At 60.4% G+C, this 17660-nt stretch overlaps 2 protein-coding genes and 1 non-coding gene across 7 annotated transcripts; 1 reads left to right on the plus strand and 2 right to left on the minus strand.

The window, feature by feature from the left end:
• Window positions 1-413: 413 nt before the first annotated feature.
• Window positions 414-10994, minus strand: PLEKHG2 (pleckstrin homology and RhoGEF domain containing G2). 5 transcript variants are annotated; one of them, XM_053905950.1, is made up of 19 exons: window positions 10157-10993; window positions 9419-9506; window positions 8286-8554; window positions 8104-8204; window positions 7251-7317; window positions 7098-7144; window positions 6707-6857; window positions 6270-6407; window positions 5902-6102; window positions 5348-5440; window positions 5174-5260; window positions 4309-4342; window positions 4115-4216; window positions 3949-3996; window positions 3831-3869; window positions 3650-3666; window positions 3366-3542; window positions 2335-3259; window positions 414-2255 (listed from the first exon to the last, which is right to left on the minus strand). In XM_053905950.1, the coding sequence occupies exons 2-19, from the start codon at window positions 9483-9485 to the stop codon at window positions 631-633; spliced, it is 4188 nt and encodes a 1395-aa protein (XP_053761925.1). In that variant the 5' UTR covers window positions 9486-9506; window positions 10157-10993; the 3' UTR covers window positions 414-630. The 5 variants fall into 5 exon arrangements, with proteins under 5 accessions (XP_053761925.1, XP_019287580.2, XP_019287579.2 ...); XM_019432035.2 differs by having other exon boundaries at window positions 5174-5440; window positions 9377-9506; window positions 10157-10994; XM_019432034.2 differs by having other exon boundaries at window positions 5174-5440; window positions 9377-9521; window positions 10157-10994.
• Window positions 10995-11324: 330 nt separating this feature from the next.
• On the plus strand, window positions 11325-11417 carry TRNAI-UAU (transfer RNA isoleucine (anticodon UAU)). Its single transcript is given in 2 exon segments — window positions 11325-11362; window positions 11382-11417. It is a non-coding gene; the product is annotated as a tRNA-Ile (tRNA).
• Window positions 11418-14381: 2964 nt separating this feature from the next.
• On the minus strand, window positions 14382-17005 carry ZFP36 (ZFP36 ring finger protein). The gene is made up of 2 exons (XM_019432027.2): window positions 16883-17005; window positions 14382-16052 (listed from the first exon to the last, which is right to left on the minus strand). Exons 1-2 carry the CDS (start codon window positions 16904-16906, stop codon window positions 15099-15101), a joined length of 978 nt encoding a protein of 325 aa, XP_019287572.1. The 5' UTR covers window positions 16907-17005; the 3' UTR covers window positions 14382-15098.
• Window positions 17006-17660: the final 655 nt, after the last annotated feature.

Consider the following 17660-nt stretch of genomic DNA (forward strand, 5'->3'; position numbering starts at 1 on the left):
ATGGATGCATCGGATAGAGATGGCTAAATAAAGCATGCTGTATGGATTGGGAGATGGACAGGCAGACGGGAGGAGAGGGCTGGGGAGACAACCGGATGGATAGGCCCAGGGATAGCTGAGCAGAAGAGATGACAACACATGAACTGGATAAATCGCGGAGGGAACGGACTTCCACGTCTGCCTGGGACAGAGCTGCTTAACTTGGCTTTCCTGGATGGCATCAAGCCGTTCATAAACTCTGAAACAGCACACACCAAAACTCTAATGGGTGGTTGTCAGCAACGCTCAAAGAAGTTGGAGATTCCCCCCCACCCCGTACTGAGCCACGGATTCGTGCTGTGTCAGCCCTTCCCATTCGTTGTCTGGTCCTCCCCCACTGCCTCCGGAATGGGAAAAGATACAGAACTTCAAAATATGAATGAACAAAATATTAATGACAGCCCCTTCCCCCATCCCTGTTGAGTTAATCAAGGTAAGTAAGGAGAGCCATTTGCCAAAGCAGATCCCAGTTGCTGGAAAGCTGCGGCAATTTTTACACCTTTGTTCAGTGTCTGGACATCTGGGTGAAGTTCTGAGGGTCTGTGGCGTCTGGTTGAAGTCCTTGCTTTTCAAGAAGTCTGATATCCTGGCTCACATGTGGAAAGGGGCATCAGGAGCTCCCTGGGCCCTAGGAAGGCCCACGGATTCCTGGGTGGGGGCCAAGAGAGCAGGATGGTTTAACCTGACCTGGGCCTTGGCTGGCCGTAGCCGCCCACCGCCCCCGACATGGATGTTGACCGTGGTGGCATAGCTGAGCCTCCTGGCTGGGGGTGGTGGGGGCTGAGGCTGGGGTGGTGGTGAAGGTGCCCGCGATGCCGGGGCAGAGGAGGACCAGGGACCCCGGGAGGCTGGGGGAACTTCTCCCCCAGGCCCTTGTCTCCGAGCGAGGCTTTGGCTGATGTAGGACGCTGCCAGGTATCTTGAGAGGGCAGCTGCACTGGGACCCAGGAGCTGACGGGTTGGAGGAGGGGGACTGTGGGGTGGGGTCAACTCTGAAGACTCTGACCGGGCGACATGAGACACCGGGTGGCCTCCTGGTTTGGAGAAAACCACGGTGGTTGGAACCGGGATGGGTAACAGGCCCTGACTGTCCCGAGAGCCTTCCTGCTCAGGCAAAGCGGTCGCAGCTGGAACATGAGTGTCCGTGAGGCTCTTCTGCTCCAACAAAGGTGTAACTTTTTGGACGTGGAGGTCTGTGAAGCTTTGTTCCTGAAGCAGAGGTGCAGCAGATAGCCCCTGGATGTCTGGGAGGCCTCCCTGCTTGGGCAAAGGCGGGAGGGCTTGGAGGGCTTGGGCCTGGGTGTCCGTGAGGCCTTGTTGCCGGGGCAAAGGTGCGGCAGCTGGGACGTTCGGGTTCTGGGGCAAGGACAGTGGGGCGTCGGCTGGGATCTGACGGTCTAGGCAGCTTCCGTGTGCAGGCACAGGTGAGGTACCCGGAACCTGAATGTCTGAGAGGTCTTGGGGCAGAGGCAGCGGGCCGTTGGCTGGGGTCTGGTGGCTTAGGCGGCCTCCGTACGCAGGCCCAGGTGAAGTACCTGGGACCTGAACGTCTGGGAGGTCACGCTGCAAGGGCAGTGGAGTGTTGCCTGGGAGCTGACGGTCCGGGCTGCTTCCGGGCGTAAGCAAAGTGTTGACGGCTTGCTCACAAACAGCAGCTGGGAACTGAACATCCCCGGAACCGCCTTGCTTCGTTGACAGGGTGGTGGTTGGGCTCTGGCTCTGTAGGTGGCCTTCTTTCTTGAGCACAGGAGTGGTGGCTAAACCCATGGCATCAGAACCACGTCCCTGCTTGGGTACAGCTGGGCTGGTTGGAACCTCGATGTCCACGTGGCCTCTGTGCTCAGGCAAAGGCGTGGTAGCTGGAACTTGGGTTTCCAGGTGGCCTTCTTGATCAGGTAAAGTTGTAGCTGGAACCTGATCGTGTGGGGGGTCTTCTTGCTCGGGCAAGGGTGTGGGGGCTCCAGCCACACTCTGTATATTCCAGAGGCCTCCTTGCCCAGGCAAAGGGGTAGCAGCTGGAACCTGGATGCTCAGACGGTCTTGCTCAGGCAAATTTGAAACATTTAGACCCTGGCCACCCAGGCAGCCTCCCTGCTTAGACAAAGGTGTGGCAGCTTGAACCCGGGTGGCAGGACCCAGAGGGACAGATTCCTTGGCACACGTCAGCGGGAAGGCCAGCTCACATACCAGCACGTGTCCAAAGGCAGGCAGGGGCCCTGTGTGCACAGCAAGAACGGAGTCAGGACCGCGATCTCAGTGTGGGCCGTCTCTGCTGACCACACACCCGGACCTCACCTGGCTCGGCCTGCTCACGGGGCAGGGAGGGGGACAGCTGCGGCTGGGCCAGAGCACGGGGCCGGCGGCGGGGCGCGTTGGCCGACGCCCGGGTCTCCGCCCGCTGCATCTGCTGGATCCGCTCGCTGTAAAGCCGGGCCAGCTCTCGCACTCGGGAAGCTGTCCTCTCCGAACTCGGGGCTCCTGCCTTCCCACTCCTGCCACCTCCACCCAGATCCGAGTCTTCCAGGATGAGCAGTGGCTCTGGGAACCCGGGCCGGGTCAGCTGCCCCTGCTCCAGTGCCTGCCAGGCGCTCCGGATTTCTGAACAGGAGCGGAATCCCAGCTCATCTGAGAATCCCTGGTCTCGGGTGACCTCCTGGGACTGGAAATCTGGGAAGGATTCCCCTTCCTCAGGATCCTGCTGCCCTACCCTGCCCCCAGAGGACCGCTCTCCTTTGGTGGAACTGCTTCCAGGAAACAGTTCTCTCCTCGTGGCTAGAGCCTCATCGGGCTCCCGCAGAGCTCCCTGAAGCCAGGAATCACAGGGAAGGGCGGGAGTGCTGGGAAGGCTAGGAATGTCAGGGACACTAGGGATGGGTGGAAGGCAGGGCATTTCAAAAACATTGGAGATGTCAGGGAGGCTGGGAAGGTGGGGAATCTTGGGAATTTCAGACAGGCTGGGAATTTCAGGGAGGTTGGGTACGTCTGGACTTTTGGTACGGCTGGGAACGTCGGGAATTTCAGCCGCACTGGAACTTTCGAGCCCTTCTAGCACATGGAGTGGGGAAGGCTCCCGTTCATCCAACTCCAGCTCTTCCTCCTCCTCCTCTTCTGAAGAGTCCCGGCTGGGAAGGGCTTGGAATGTGAGGGCTTCACTGTCGCCTGGCACCTGCGAGTCTCCAGGGAACGCGGTGATGTCGTGGGGGGGCGGCTGTAGTGGGCACTGGGGAAGAGGCCAAAGATACCATGGTGGGCTGGCCCTCCGGCCCCCCGGACTGTGCCTGACCGAGCTAAATCCCAAGGACGCCCTGATGTGACACCCAGCTCACCCCTGGATCCCGGAGGCCTCTTTGGCTCAGCAGCTCCAGGATCTCCTCCGTGATCGAGGTCCCGGAGGGTTCCAGCGTGGGGGGGCCAGGGTCCTCTAGGTCCTCAGGGGGTCCGGAAGCTGGAACTGGTGGCTGAGGCTCCAAGGGGGGGTAGAGCTCCCCCTCACTGCCAGCATGCTGTGAGCAAGGAAAGAGGGCGGAGGGCAAGAGTCGAGGGCCGCCCATCTCTTCCTCCCAGACTCAGGAGTCCGGGTCCCCAGACCCCGTGCTAGGGTATTTCTTACCTTGAGTCTAGGCTTAGCTGGGATGGAGAGATGAGAAAGAGAAGAGTGAGATGCAGAATCTGGATGATTCCTTACAGCCGATCCGCTGCCCCTATCAGCCCTCCCCCACGCACACGGGGCATCTCTCGGGAAGAGATCGACAGAGAGGCACGGACCCGGCCGGGCTAGGGTGGCCACTTACCATTCTGTGCAAACATAACATACGGGTCCTTTACTGGCTCTGGGGAGAGGACACAGGGACGTCAGGGGCCCAGCTCCCCCCGCGTTCTCTCGTCAACTTTCAGGTGGAGGACACTCACCAGACTGTCTGCGGCCACGGCGGGTAGCAGAGGGTCCTGGAGACGGAGCTGTGGGAGAGGCAGAGGAGAACCCCACGATGAGCCCAGCCCCAGGCTGGAGGGGACAGGCCGGGGGTACAATTCCTGGGGGAGAAGCGGGGGAACCTCAGGGTTTCATCTTCTTTACCTGTGTTCCTTCGTCCAGGGGTGAAATTTCTAGCATCCCGAGGTCGGGGAGACCCAAGAGGGGGCGTCGGGGGCTCTGGGATGGGCTTACTTTTAGGAGCACCTGCGGGGAGACATCAGGAACCCCGTGATCTACTTTTCCTTGGAAGTCATCCTCCTACTTCCACATCCTCCCAACCCAAGGCCCCAACTCACCGTGCAGGCTGTTTTCAAGGAGAACTTGTTTTGCCTGAAAGAGACCAGGGTGAGGGGCTGCGTCGCCGGGGGGCTGCCTCCGAGCGCCCCAGTCACAGTCCTATTAACGGGTGCTACTCTGTATGAGGCACGTCACACGACTGGTGATTATTAGTAGTCACCACAGGTGCGCGAACTCGGTGCTCTGACTCCTCCAGGTGAGGAAACCGAGGCCAGAAAGGTAGCGTCCCTTGCCCAAAGTCACACAGCAGCGATGTGGTGGAGCTGGGATTCAAACCCAGGCAGGAATTTATTTTTACCTACTTGTTTTTTTAAAGAGTTGGCATCGTCTTACTTATTTTTTTAACGTTTTATTTATTTTTGAGAGAGGGGCGCCTGGGTGGCTCAGTCGGCTGAGCAACCGACTTCCGGCTCAGGTCACGATCGCGTGGTTTGTGAGTTCGAGCCCCGCGTCAGGCTCTGTGCTGACAGCTCGGAGCCTGGAGCCCGCTTCGGATGCTGTGTCTCCCTGGCTCTCTGCCCCTCCCCCACTCGTGCCCTGTCTCGGAAATAAGTGAACATTAAAAAAAAATACTTTTGAGAGAGTGCAAGTGGGGGAGGGGCAGAGAGACGGGGACAGAGGATCCCGTGAAGGCTGTCTTGACTGCAGCAAGCTCAATGTGGGGCTCACACTCATGAACCGGGAGATCTGAAGTCAGATGCTTAACCGACTGAGCCACCCAGGTGCCCCCCTCCTTTTCTTTTTAAAATGCAACTTATTGATCACGGTCTAAGCGAGCCCCCTACTCTCAGGGTCTCGTAGCACTACAGGAGGGGGGTGGTCCTCCAGCATTCCGAAGCCCCTTGGATATGGCAGGAGCTGTACCTTGGCGGGGATGGAGGCGGGGTGGTTCTCAAAGAAAAGGCGCTGGAGACAGTGAATCCACAGCCTCTTCTCTTCTTGGTTCTTGGCCTGGGGGTGGGATAGGGAGTCGGGAGCCAGGTGGAAGGTCTGGGGGCTGAGGGGAACCCTGACCGCCCAGCCCCACCTTGCACTCACCTGGAGCAGGTGCCTGTGTTTGGGAATGGTCAGGTCGGACACCTTGAACCCTAGAGGATCTCGAGGACTCTCGCTCACACTCAGGTTGCAGCACTGGGTAAGGGGGACAGAACGGGGCAGGGAGCTCAGAGCCCCCGAGACTCAGTGTGTATCTGGGTTCCTACCTCCTAGAAAGATGTGCCCCATGAGGTTGTGTGGCGGGTCCCCTTACCCCCTGTGGAGCCCCCCCCCCCCCCACCAGGCTGGGCTCTGCTCTCCCTCACCAGTCCCTCGCCCTCATCTGGGTCCAGATGTGCTCCCCTCATGAAGATGCTTGCCTGGTGGGCGAATCCAGCCCCTCCACCGGCCCTCACCCGTATCCCGATGCCCTCACCCTTCATTAAACTTCACCCCCATCCTTGGACTCAAGAAAATACGGCCCTCAAATTGAGGCTGGGTTGTTCCTCCTTTGCAGACCCCGCCTGCCCCCAGCTATCCCGTAGGTACACAGGTGTAGGTATCCAGAATACACCTTGCAGGTGACATCCTGGTCCTGCCCCCAACCCTGAACTCACAAAGATATGGCCCTTGTAGGTGTACTCCGGACCCCGGCGTTTGGCCACGAGCAGCATCCGTGAGAAGAGAAAGAGCAGCCTCTCGCCCCCTCGAAGTCGGGGGCCGCCCCCTCCGCCACCTCGGAACGCGCCCTCTAGCACCAGCTCCCCGAAAGCACTGAGCTCCGGGCCAGTCCAGCCGCCAAGCCGCCGCTGCACTTCCTGCCGGGCCCGCCAGGTGCGCAGGGCACAGGGGCGCGCACACACACCAAGACCAGGAGGTTAGCAACAAGGCTGCACTACCCCAGCCCGTCCTCCGAGGCCACCCCCGCCAAAGGCCCTCGTGCCCACTGCCCCCATCCAGCAGCCCCAGCCCACCCTGGGGTCACCTGGAGGCGCGCAGCATGCTCCTGCTTGCGTTTCATGTCATTGATGTACCAGGCGACCGCTGTCATGGACACAATGGCCTCCTCCACCATCTCACGGCCCCCGGCGCCCGGGCCCTCTGCCCAGTGCTTGCCTAGCTCCTGCCAGGCAGGCACCCAGGGAGGGAACAGAAACAAGAGAAAAGGATGGTAATGATAGAAGACAGACAGATACCAAGGCAGCGACAGAGGTGGCGACCCAGAGGAGGACAGAGACAAACAGGCAGAGACAGAAAGAGGAATCAGCTGGAGCCAGTCCCCACTGGTGGCAAGAACTTGCCCCCGACTGCTGGCCCAGTTTCTAGGGACTTGTCCTGGGTCCACCCTGCAGCTGTACCACCAGGCGGTCAACGGCCAGGACCTTGCCCTCCCCGAGCAGCACCCCCAGGGCCACGCCTGACCTGCAACAGCAGATGGTACTTGAGGATGCGCTGAACAGGCTTCAGCAGGAAGCTCTGCAGGGGCAGCGAGTGGCGGAGCTGGGCCTGGCGCTCCTGCAGCCACAGGGCTGCGGGCGGGGACAGCGACAGCTCCCGGAGCAGGGCTAGGGAGCTGGGGGCGGGGCACAGGTCAGGGGGCTGGCAGCCCCCAGCGGGGAGGGCGCGGCGGGGCGTGGCCAGGGTTTCAGGGGCTGGCAGGGGTCAGGGGCAGCTTAGGGAGAGCTCGGTTAAGGTCATAGGCTGGCAGGGGCTGGAGCTGGATGGGTCGAGGTGGAGGGAGGTTGGCTGGCACATCAACTCAGCGGGCAAAGGCCTGGGGCCCAGCGGGGGCTCCTCACTCCTCACCCCTCACCTCGGGTAGTTCATGCAGTACAATGTGTAGATGTCAAAATCCTCACTCTGTGGGTGACACAGCAGTTAGGGAGACCTGAGGTCCCAACTCCCCGGGACCCCCCCCGCCTTACCCCAGCCCCATCCCGGACTGAGAGCCCCCACCCTGACTCACCCTTTGCACGAAGCACTCGGCAATGCCCCCTGCGCTGCTGCTGCCCTCCAGGTCCTCCAGGAGCTCACTGTGGGGGAGAGGGCGAGGTCAGGGACTGCCCTGTCCCCACAGCCCCCCGTGGGACGACTCCAGGAGGCTGGGGACTTGGTGGCTGCCAGGATCTCTCAAGGGGCTATCGTATCCGAAGGGAGTCTTCTGATTGCTACGTGGGGAGATCACAACCCCGCTCAGACTTTGTCCATGGACAGCGTCCCGTTCCTCAGCCCCAAATCTTGTCACAGCTGCCATGAGGCTAGGGGTCTCGTGATATGACCCAGGGAGAGGGGTGTCATGGCCCTCAAAGCTGGGATCGTCTTAAGAGGCTGCTGTGATCCCGACATCTTGTCATGTCATCTCAGAGCTCCTGCAATAACGTTGAGATCGATCTCATCAAGACGCTCAGAGGGGTCAGGATCCTCGGACGCCAGCATCTTCCTCACTGGGTCCAGGCCAACCATCTGATTTGTCTGGGACCGAGGGGCTTCTCGGGACGACGTGGTCACGCGAATGCTCACGCTACCATGATCTTTAGGCCCCCCACCTGAGCCGTGGGTTCACCGTGATCTCAGACCTGACCTAGTGCTGAGACCCATCCCCGTACTTAGATCTCATCTGGGTCCTCAGGCTCCTATCCAACTCCGCCTCCACCACTCTGGTTCCTTCACTCCCCATCATGATCCCTGCCCAGTGTCACTACCTCCCCATGTGCCAGCCTGGAGAGGGGGTCATGGGACTCCAAGGTTTAGGTTAGGATACAGCCCGCCTCCCCTAGCCCTACCAGCTGGTGCCCCTGCCCGTCCCTCCCGCCTCTGACCTGCTGAACTCGTAGATGTCCTCGATGTTGGCAAATAGTATGCCCACCTGCTCCGTGCTCAGCCCTAAGACCCCGCCATCCAGCAGAGGACCCAGGTAGTCCTGTGGGGATGACTGGGGTTATGGGGGGCGGTGGAGGGCTGGCCCGGGTCCCCACTGTGCTCGGGTACCCGCCTGCCTCACCTCCACAATGCTGCGAAGGTCCCGGACATAGGCCCGCTCTGTCTCCACGATCTCGCGAGCCACTCGCTCTAGCCTCGAGGGTTTGGCGGAACCCGGAGTCCCCACCGGTGACAGATGCAGGCGGATGGGGGGTCCTGGAAGGGGCTCTGGCCTAGAGGCCGAGCAGGCTGGGGCGGGCCCTGGAGCCGGGTCCCCCTCGGAGCCCACCGTGCTCAGGGATGTGGAGCTCCCAGAACCTCGGGGGGAGGCCATGGCAGGGGTTGCAGGGGCTGCCAGGGGTGAGAAGCAGGAGGTCAGGCCGTCTCCCCAGCTGAATGAGTGCAGCCCTACACTCACCCACCCCAGGTCAGCATCTGCCCCTCCCCTCCTCCCGGGGCTCCCTTCTCCTCTTGCCACTGCACTGCCTTGGTCCTGTCCTGTTCTCTCCCATCAGGATCTTCTCTGGGCTTCGACCTCCACTTTTCTAATCCACCTCCGTGTGTCAGCCTGGGAGATCTTTATTAATTTGCCCGTTTGACCCTGTCACTTTAAGTATAACCCCTTCATGCCCTCAGGAGAAAGTCCAAACTCCTCAGATCCACACTGCCCTACGCAACGTGGCCACCAGAGACTTTTCCAGTCTGTTCTCTTCCCACAGACACACCACTTCTCACACTCCAGACTCCAGTCGTGTTCGGCTGCCTTCAGTTACTTAAAAACACAGCCTTCTCTCACCTCTACACATACTTTTCCCTCTGTGTGGAATACTCTTCCTTGCTTTTCCCAACTCATTGCTCCTTATCTTTTAATTCTATTATGTCTCCTCCTCCAGGAAGCCTCCATTGAGTTCCCATACTGGGCTCCCACAGGGAGAGGAAAGGGCAATCACCCCCATCCCCACCCCCGCCCAGGCTTGACCGCTGGACTCTGGGTGTCAGCCTCCGGACTGTCACCATCTAGGGATGGTTCCATCTGCCCCACCAGACTTGGGAACTCTGTGTAGGCAGAGCTGGGACTGTCTTGGTCACCCTATGTGGCCAGCACTGGGCCAGCCAGTGTCTTGAATGAAGGAACAAATGCCCAGCAAGCTCCACCCTCCCTTGGACTCTCACCTGTCTGGGTCTCACACACAGCTGCGCAGTCACACACTTCACCTGTGGGGCCACCGCCAAGGCTAGGGCTGGGTTTGGACAGGCTCGGTCCGCGGGCTCCCTCGGGCATGGCTGAGTGGCTCAGCGGCTTCTGCGGAAAGACCCCCTTCTCGGATATCAGGACCCCATCGGCTTCCCCGCCGCCCACACTCACAGATTAGGCCAGAGAATTAGGAGTGTGATCTAAGTCCAGGAGGCACCGGAGAGTAAATAATGGGGCAGACAGAGGCATAGTGATAGAAAGAGGGGCACCAGGAGAGATAACACAGAGAAAAAGATGGAAAGGTTGAGACAAAGAAGAGTGAAGCTAGGAGTCTGGTCTGTCTGGGGCCGGAGGCTCAGGGATCCTGGGAACGTTTGGGCTCTGGCTGGAGCCGAGGGCGAGGGGCAGGGCTGGGAAAAGCCGTGGGCGGGAGGCCGGGAGGTCCCTGGGGAGGGCGGAGGAGGCTGGGGGACCGGATGCCAGGGTCCTGCAGACGGCTCCCTCCCCCGCCCAGGGCTGCGGGTTGGGGCGCTGGCCCTGAGCCCTCGACCCACTCCCCTCTCCAGCCAGTCCCTCCGCGATCCGCTTACTGTCCCCACCGCCTCAGCGAGGGTCCCCAGCGCCTTCCCACACCCTTTCAGACCCAAACTCCCGCCGGCGCCTCCGCTCGCCCCCCGCCGGCACGCCCCCTCATTGTTCAGCGGCAGCGGCGCCGCCCCCTCCCCCAGCCCGTCGGGGCCCCTCGCCTCCCCCCTCACCTCCCAGGGAGTCTCCAGCCCCGAGCCGAGGCTGCCGGATTCCTATTCAACCCTAGCACGGTCCCCGGGGAGACGCAAAGCCGGACTCCTGGGTCTCTGCAAGTCAGGGGCGTGAACTTCGGGCTCTCAGCCTCCGGGAACCAGAATCCGAGGTCTCTCGGAGAGTGGGATGCAGCGGTCCGAATTTCCTGGTCCTCTCAATGGGGGATGCTGGGAGTCTCGACTCTTGGGTCTCAGATGGGGTGCTGGGGACCCAAGTTCCTGAGTCTTCTAGATAAGGCCGTGGGGCGACCGGATTCCTGAATTCCCCTAACTCTAGGAGCAGGGATTAAACCATCTCCAGGCGGGAGCGCAGGGGAGTCCCCAGTTCCTGGGTCCCCTGGAAGGAGTGGGCGTTTCAGCACCAAACAGACTGGCCGGGGCGCTGGGAGTCCGTTTGCCAAGTTCGGATGCTGGGCTCGGATACCTGGGAACCGTTGGAGGTAATCACCGATCTGGGATCCTAAGTTCTTTAAAACGGGGTGCAGAAAGCTCGGCCTCCAGGAACGCGCGGGGCTGACGTCCCGGACTCCCGGCTCCTCCAGGAGGGGGCGCTGGGCACCTGGATATCTGGGGTCCTTTAGCCTGGACGCGGGGTCCCGGGCTTCGGGGTCTCTCAGGGAGCGGTGCACAGACTCGCGACGCCAGAGTCCACGACTTTGGACCCTTCGGGTTCTGGGATGAGTACCACGGGGCTCCGGCGGCGGCAGCGCCACATCTGTAGCGGGAGAGTCCGGTCCCAGCTGTGAGGCGGGGGGCGGTCGCCTAGGGCTTCCCCTCCCCCCCGAGCCGCCCCGGCGCACATCCTGTTCCCGCCCGCGGGGGGGAGGGGCTGCCTTCCGGCCAGCCAGCCGGTAAAGGGTTAAGACCCCTCCCCCCTGATTCTGAATATTCATGAGAAGGCGAGTCCCAGAAAGGCTACACCCCCACATTCCAAAAGCTTCTGACTTTTCCCTTTTACAGCAAGGGCCTTCAGGGCGTGAGAATCCGGAACTGGTAACGCACTTTCTCCCATTGGTCAACCGAACAATTCTTATTTGCATATGCAGTAAAGGCGGAGCTGTCCAGCGGGGAGGGTCACGTGTCCAAAAGCGACTGAAGGACCTCGCGGCGCGAGGGTGCGGCCGGAGCTCCAGTGGCGCAATCGGTTAGCGCGCGGTACTTATACGACAGTGCGAGCGGAGCGATGCCGAGGTTGTGAGTTCGATCCTCACCTGGAGCACCTTTTTTTCTGTTACCAGCATTTTACAAATGTACACGTCTCGTAAGTGAACTGAAACATCTACATCACCACTGAGGGGAGCGAGCATTCGATCTTCGGAGTTTTTGGGTTAGAAAGACTCCTGGAACTAAGGCAGCTGCCCGGGAGTGTTCTGTACTGTGGGGAGGTGCCCTTTCCATCCTGGCCGCCAGAGGGTGGTATCGTCTCTTATATGCCTGCGAATTCAATTGGGTCTGCAAATCTCAGTTTAAGACTTCTGTAGATGTGTCGGGTTCTCCTCCGCAAACTGTCCAAGGCATTGCTTTTTTTTTCTCCATCTTCTCTCTCTCTTTTTTTCCCAGTTTCATTGAGATGTAATTGCCATATAACATTGTATTAGTCCAAAGTGTATATGATTCGATATATGTATAAACCGAGAAAAAGAGTTTAGCTGACATCAGTCACGTCACATATTTTTTTTCTCCTGTGTCTTGGATTTTTCACTTTCCCTTTTCCTCCCTTTTTCTGAGTTGGTTTGTTCCTTTCAACAAATACTAAACATGCACTATGTGACCGACTCCTGTTTAGGGTTTAGGTGTGAGTGATAGCGCAGTGAACAAGACAAAGTCCCTGCCGTTGAGGATTTGACATTCTTAGCTGGAGAGACACGTTTCTATAAACATGAAAACTAAGTATATTTTATATGTTAGGTGGTGGTGAATGTCATGGAGAAAGCAGAGCATATGAGAAAGAGGATGGGGTGTTGGAGGTTCGGTGTGGGCTGCAGTAATAGTCAAACACCATCTCACTGAGAAGGCCTTTGAGCAGGAACCTAATGGAGGGGAGTAAGCCATAGGGATAACTGGGGAATATTTCAGGTAGCCATAGCAGCCTGTGCAAAGGCCCTGTGGCTGAAGCGGGTCAGGTATAACGGTGGAGCAGCCAGGAAGCCAGTGTGACTAGAGCAAGAGTAGCCAAAGGTAAGAGTCAGGCCACGTAGGCTGGTGAGGTCTTAGGACTTTGCCTTTTATGTGATGGGACTCTGACTCAGGTGTCAGGACAAGTTCCCTGTGGTTGTTTTGCTGGGGAGTGGGGAGAGACTGAGGGCAGGTCCTGGGCCAGGAAAGCGGGAAGGGACTGCTGTGAAGGTTCAGGTGGGAGGTGATGCTGGATAGGACCACGGTGGGGGCCACAGGAGGAGGCAGGTAGATCTATTTAGAAGGTGAATCAGAGAGAATTGCTGTTGGACTGGGGTGTGAGTTTGACAACGAAGAGTCAAGGGGACTCCCAGGTGTTTGGTACCGGTAGCCGCTGGTTAGGGACCATTTTCTCAAATGAGGTTCGCTTTTGTTTTTACCAGCAGAGACTTTTTGCTAAGGCAGGGGCCAGAGATGTCAGTTTCTTGTACCTCAAGTGTCTGTAAATGTCTCCTCATGGCTTGTTCTTGCTCTCTGCCTCCCCACTGTCTTTGGGTCTCCGCATTTCTATATATTTTTTTCCAACCCTCAGTTCTAAGTTTGGGGATCTGAGCCCTTTCCCAAAACTGAGGCGGGGGGGGGGGGGCAGCTTCCTGGAAGAGGAGATCAATGGTCAGGGCCTGCCAGTGTGCAAGGAGAGCGAGCCAAAGAGGAGGGCAGGAGGAGGGGAGGGGAGAAGGCAGAGGAGGGGAAGCGTCTGGAGAGGGAGAACCCCGACAGGAGACAGCAGAGGGGTGGGGAGGATAGGTGGAACCGAGGCGACAAGGAGTGAGAGGCAGGGGGGGAAAGGGTGGAGAGGGCAGGAAGAGGGGAGAAGGGAGAGGAAGAGAACTGAAGGAAAGAGAAAAGGGGGTAAGGGACAGGGGGTGGGGGCTGGAAGGGGAACACAATAAAAAGGGGAGAGGAAGAGTTGGAGAGGGTGAGGGGGGGAAGGGTGGCGCAGGAGGGTAAGGGAGGAGGAACTGACGGGGGGAGGGCGGGAGAAGAGAGGGAAGTGGGGACGGGGAGAGGAAAGCGGGGGGAGGGGGGCGGGGGGGAAGGGGTAGGGGGGGCGGAGGCGGCGGCGGAAGGGGGGCGGGGCGCCGGCGCTGACGCGGGGCGGCTTCCGGGCTCGGGGCGGCCGGCTCCCCCGCCCCAGGGTGGTTCCCGCCGCCTGTTGCCTTGTATGGTCCGAGGACGCCGCTGTCCTCGGGGCCCCGCCCGACGCGGCCGCGACCCACACTCTTGGCCCGGCGAGCCCGACCCCCGGCTCGGCCCCGCCTGGAGCGCGGAACCTCGAGCTTCCGAGGACCCCCAAATGCCGAGATCCCGCAATACCGAACTTTTCGGGCCCCGCCGGGCCAAGACTCTGCAATTCCGAGGACTTGGGGGCCCGGAAAGCCAGAATGCTGCATTCTGGGATCCCGGAAAGTTTTCTGAGACACCCAAGGGCCTCGAATTTTAAGTCGCCCAGACTACCTCTGAGATTCTGGAATCCTGAGGCTTTCAAGCTGCCTCCCCCAGGGGGTTCCGAAAGGCTGAGTCCCCCAGGCTCTCACGTCCTGGAACGCCGGGGAGTGGGCTCCCAGGACGCCCCGACTTTCGGGACGCCCCCTCCCCCACTCGCCGCGCCCGGCCGCCCCCGTCCGCCCTGGGCTCGCGCCCCGGCACATTCCGTCCTCTCCGCCCCGCCCCGCCCCGCCCTCCTCCCTCGGCCCCGTGGGGACGGAAACATGCCCTCCCCGCCCGCGCCCGGCCGAGAGCTGGGTCGAGGAGCCCGGCTAGACGGGAACGCCTGCACCCCCGCGCCCCGGGAACTGGCTCTCCGAGTTCTTGAGGTGACCTCACCTGGCCCCGCCCTCTCAGGTGGACGGCCGGGCCAGGTGACGTCACTTCCTGCCAGGTAAGCGCCGCTGGCTGCTCAGTCGGCCGGGGTTTCGGTTGACCCTGTCTATCCCTAAAAAAGGTGCCCCGCCACCCTCCCCGCCCCTCTTACTGCTTCGAGACCGCACAAAATCCAGGATTCAAGTTTACACACAGATTCCTTTTATTTAAAAATTCCAAAAAACACAAAAATAAACTTTTAACAATATATATTACTTAATATATTATTATAGTATACTTATAACAATAATTATTCCATCTTTTCCAATATTACAAAAATGAAGAAGAAAAACACAAGGGAAGCAGACGACCCAATATATATAAATACTATAAAATCTATTAGAATAAATAAAGTCGTCATAAATAAAGGGCCCAATGGCTGGGGGGATGGGGCAGGGTGGGTGTTTGGCAATGGCTTTGGCAACTTGCTTTTGGAGGGAAATTTTGAGCACCAGGATTCCCCCTCAGGGGGAGGCTCCAGTCACCATCAGACACTGGAACCTCAGGGTCTAGGAGAAATGGGGAGGGGGGGGGGGCAGTAGGAGCCTATTATTCACAGCATTGGGAAAGAGGGGCGGGTAGAGGGCTCACTGCCTTCCTCAAATCTGCTACATTTTTTTTTTTACAGGACCCCAGAAAACACTCCTGCCCCCAACACCATGAACACCGAGCTTGCACACTGGGGACCTGCCCCAGCGTGGGGTCAGGGGAGTGGGTTAATGCACTTTGGACGTTGGGGGAGGGGGGAGGCTACTTGACTGAGTCCCCCAGTTCCCCACAGCCCCAGGGCCCCTGTGGAGCCCACAGCAAAACAGAAATGGCCCCCTTGAGATCCAGCTGATCTGTACCGGGCAGGCACTTATCACTCAGAAACAGAGATTCGATTGAAGATGGGGAGGCGCCGGGGGGCTGCAGGTGGCTGAGGTGGCCCAAAAACCCCAGCCTCGAAGACGGGCGAGTCGGATCCCCCCAGGCTGCTGCCACTGCTGGCATATTCATCAGGATCAGATCCCAGGGAGTGTGCAGAGGGGCTCCGAGCCAGGCCACCCAAGGGCCCCCAGACGCTACCCGGCGTAGCCCTTCGGCAGGAGGGGCAACAGGCTGGGGTGGGGTCCCTTCGGGCCACAGGGGTCCCAGGGGCAGCAGAGAAAGCAGAGGGTGAAAGCGGAAGGTCCCCAGGTGGTGGTGGTGGGGAGCTGGAGGGAGAGAAGGAGCATGAGGACAGGGAAGGGCCTGCCAGGCCCGCTGGTGGTGGTGATGGTCTGCGGCCGGAGGGCAGGCCTGAGAAGCTGATGCTCTGGCGAAGCACATGGGGGTGGCCTGGGACAGCCAGATCCTCGCTGGGGTTGTGGATGAAGTGGCAGCGTGAGCCGTAGGGGCAGCGGCCCTGGAGGTAGAACTTGTGGCAGAGTTCTGTCTTGTACTTGGGGTGGCGACTGGCCTGGCGCAGCTCGCCCAGACCGTGGGCAAACTGGCACTTAGCCCCATAGCGGCAGCGCCCGCTCTCTGAGAAGGTCCGACATAGCTCAGTCTTGTAGCGGGATGAGGTGGTGGGGGTCGCAGTAGGTGAGGTGGGTGAGGGTGACAGTTCAGGGCCTGGGCGGGGAGCCAGGGGTGCGAAGCCTGGGGGTGGCGGGACCCAGCCACAGCTTCGACCCTCCACCAGGCTGGTGGAGCGGCCAGGCAGACGGGCACCGACCCCAGCCGGGCTGTTGTCGGGCGAGCTGAGGCTCCAGAGCCCGGAGGAGGCCCAGCCTGGGCTGGACTCAGTCTCTCCGTGGTCAGATGGCAGGTCAGGGCTCAGCGACAGGAGGCTCTGTGGGAACAGGGACCGGTTAAGACACCGAAAATGCTGGGTGACGCCCCACCACAGCTGCAGGGCACCTAAGAGCTTGCCAGTCCGGTTTGTGGGCTCCCGGCCCGAGCCCCACCTGCCCACGTTAAAACATGGGCTCCCGATTTGGAGGTTCTGAGTTTACTCGCGACGGAAGCCCCTCCCGAGGCACCCAGGCACTCCGGCTCCCCCGGCTGGATCGAGAGGAGACCCCAGCCTTCCCGAAGAGGACAGGCACGCCACTGTCCTCTCAGTTTTGAGCCTCTGGGCCTCTCGGGATCTGACCCCCGCGCCTCGGGTTCTCCAGTTTCACAACTGGAGGAGCAGGCAAACTTCACCCAGGCAGGGGCCGGGATCTCGTCGCTTTTCGAGTTCCCAGAGTTCCCCGCTGGGTCAAGGGGTGGAGAGACAGAAGTCGGCTTCCCCTCACCCCGAGACTCCAGCCCCAGAAACGCCTCCGCGCAAAACCGCGCCCTCAGCAACTACTAAGGGGGTGAAACCAGGTGTGGGGCCATTTCCGCCTCCAGACAGCCCTAGTCTGAAAAAAGTCTTCCACTCTTCCACCTCCAAGGGCCACCCCACCAATGTCTGGGCCGAGACCCGAAAGTCGCAGGCTCCATTTCACCTCTAGAGGATCGCACAGGTCGGAGAAGGGAGGCAGGGCCCCCGGGCTGAAGTGTGAGGCTCCATGGAGCTCCAGTTTGAGAAAGGAGCCGGAGGTCCCGGGCCAGAGTTTTCGGCGCTGGAGAGCCCTAGCTTAAGAAGGGGGTCAGGCATGCGGACACCGGGGGTGCCGGTCGGCGGGGGCTCACCTCGTAGATGGCGGCGAGATCCATGGCGGCGCGAACGGCCGATGGGCTGAGAAGTCGGCCAAAAGTGGGAGCGCTGAAGTCAGGCTGCGGTTGGCTGCTGGAGCCCGTGTTTTTATAGAGACGAAGTGAGGAGGCGGGGCCAGCGGGGCCCGCCCGGGTGGGTGGGGCCAGGAGGGGCGCTTCCCGGACGCGCGCCCCCAGCAGGGCCCGCCCGGCACCCCGCCGGGACGCGCGGGGAGGCTGGCCCGCGACCGGGCGGGGAGTGCCCACGGTGGGGGGCGGGGGGAGGGGTGTCGGCCCAGTTTTCAAGGCTGGAGACTGAGGCGCGGAGAATCGAACCGAGCCGTGGTGGGGGCAGGGCTCCTGGGGGAATTGACCTGGGCAGGGGCCAAGAGGGCGTGCGCGGGAGAGACGGCCGGGGGGGGGGGGGGGGGAGGCGGAGAGAGACGCAGAGCGAGAAAGAGACAGAAATGGAGAGACCCGAAGAGAAAAACATAGAGACAGGGAGGGAGAGACACACACTGGGAGACGGACACTGACAGGGTGAAACAGGGCAGGGAGAGGAGGATAAGTTGGGAGACAGAAAAGACATGGTAGAGCGTCCCAAAGAGACAAACTCAAGGAGACAAGCGAGAGGGAGGGTCACAAAAAGAAATAGAAAAAGAGGGAGAAAAACAAGCAGAAACAAACACCTACATACAGAAATCCGTAGGGAACGGAGAGGGGACCAACAGGCCAGGTGGGGGATTCTGAGACCTGCCCGCCTGGTTCGGTCTCC

The sequence above is a fragment of the Panthera pardus genome, unplaced genomic scaffold (genome assembly GCF_024362965.1).
Source record: "Panthera pardus isolate Hobbes unplaced genomic scaffold, ASM2436296v1 HiC_scaffold_18, whole genome shotgun sequence".
Classification (NCBI taxonomy): Eukaryota; Metazoa; Chordata; class Mammalia; order Carnivora; family Felidae; genus Panthera; species Panthera pardus.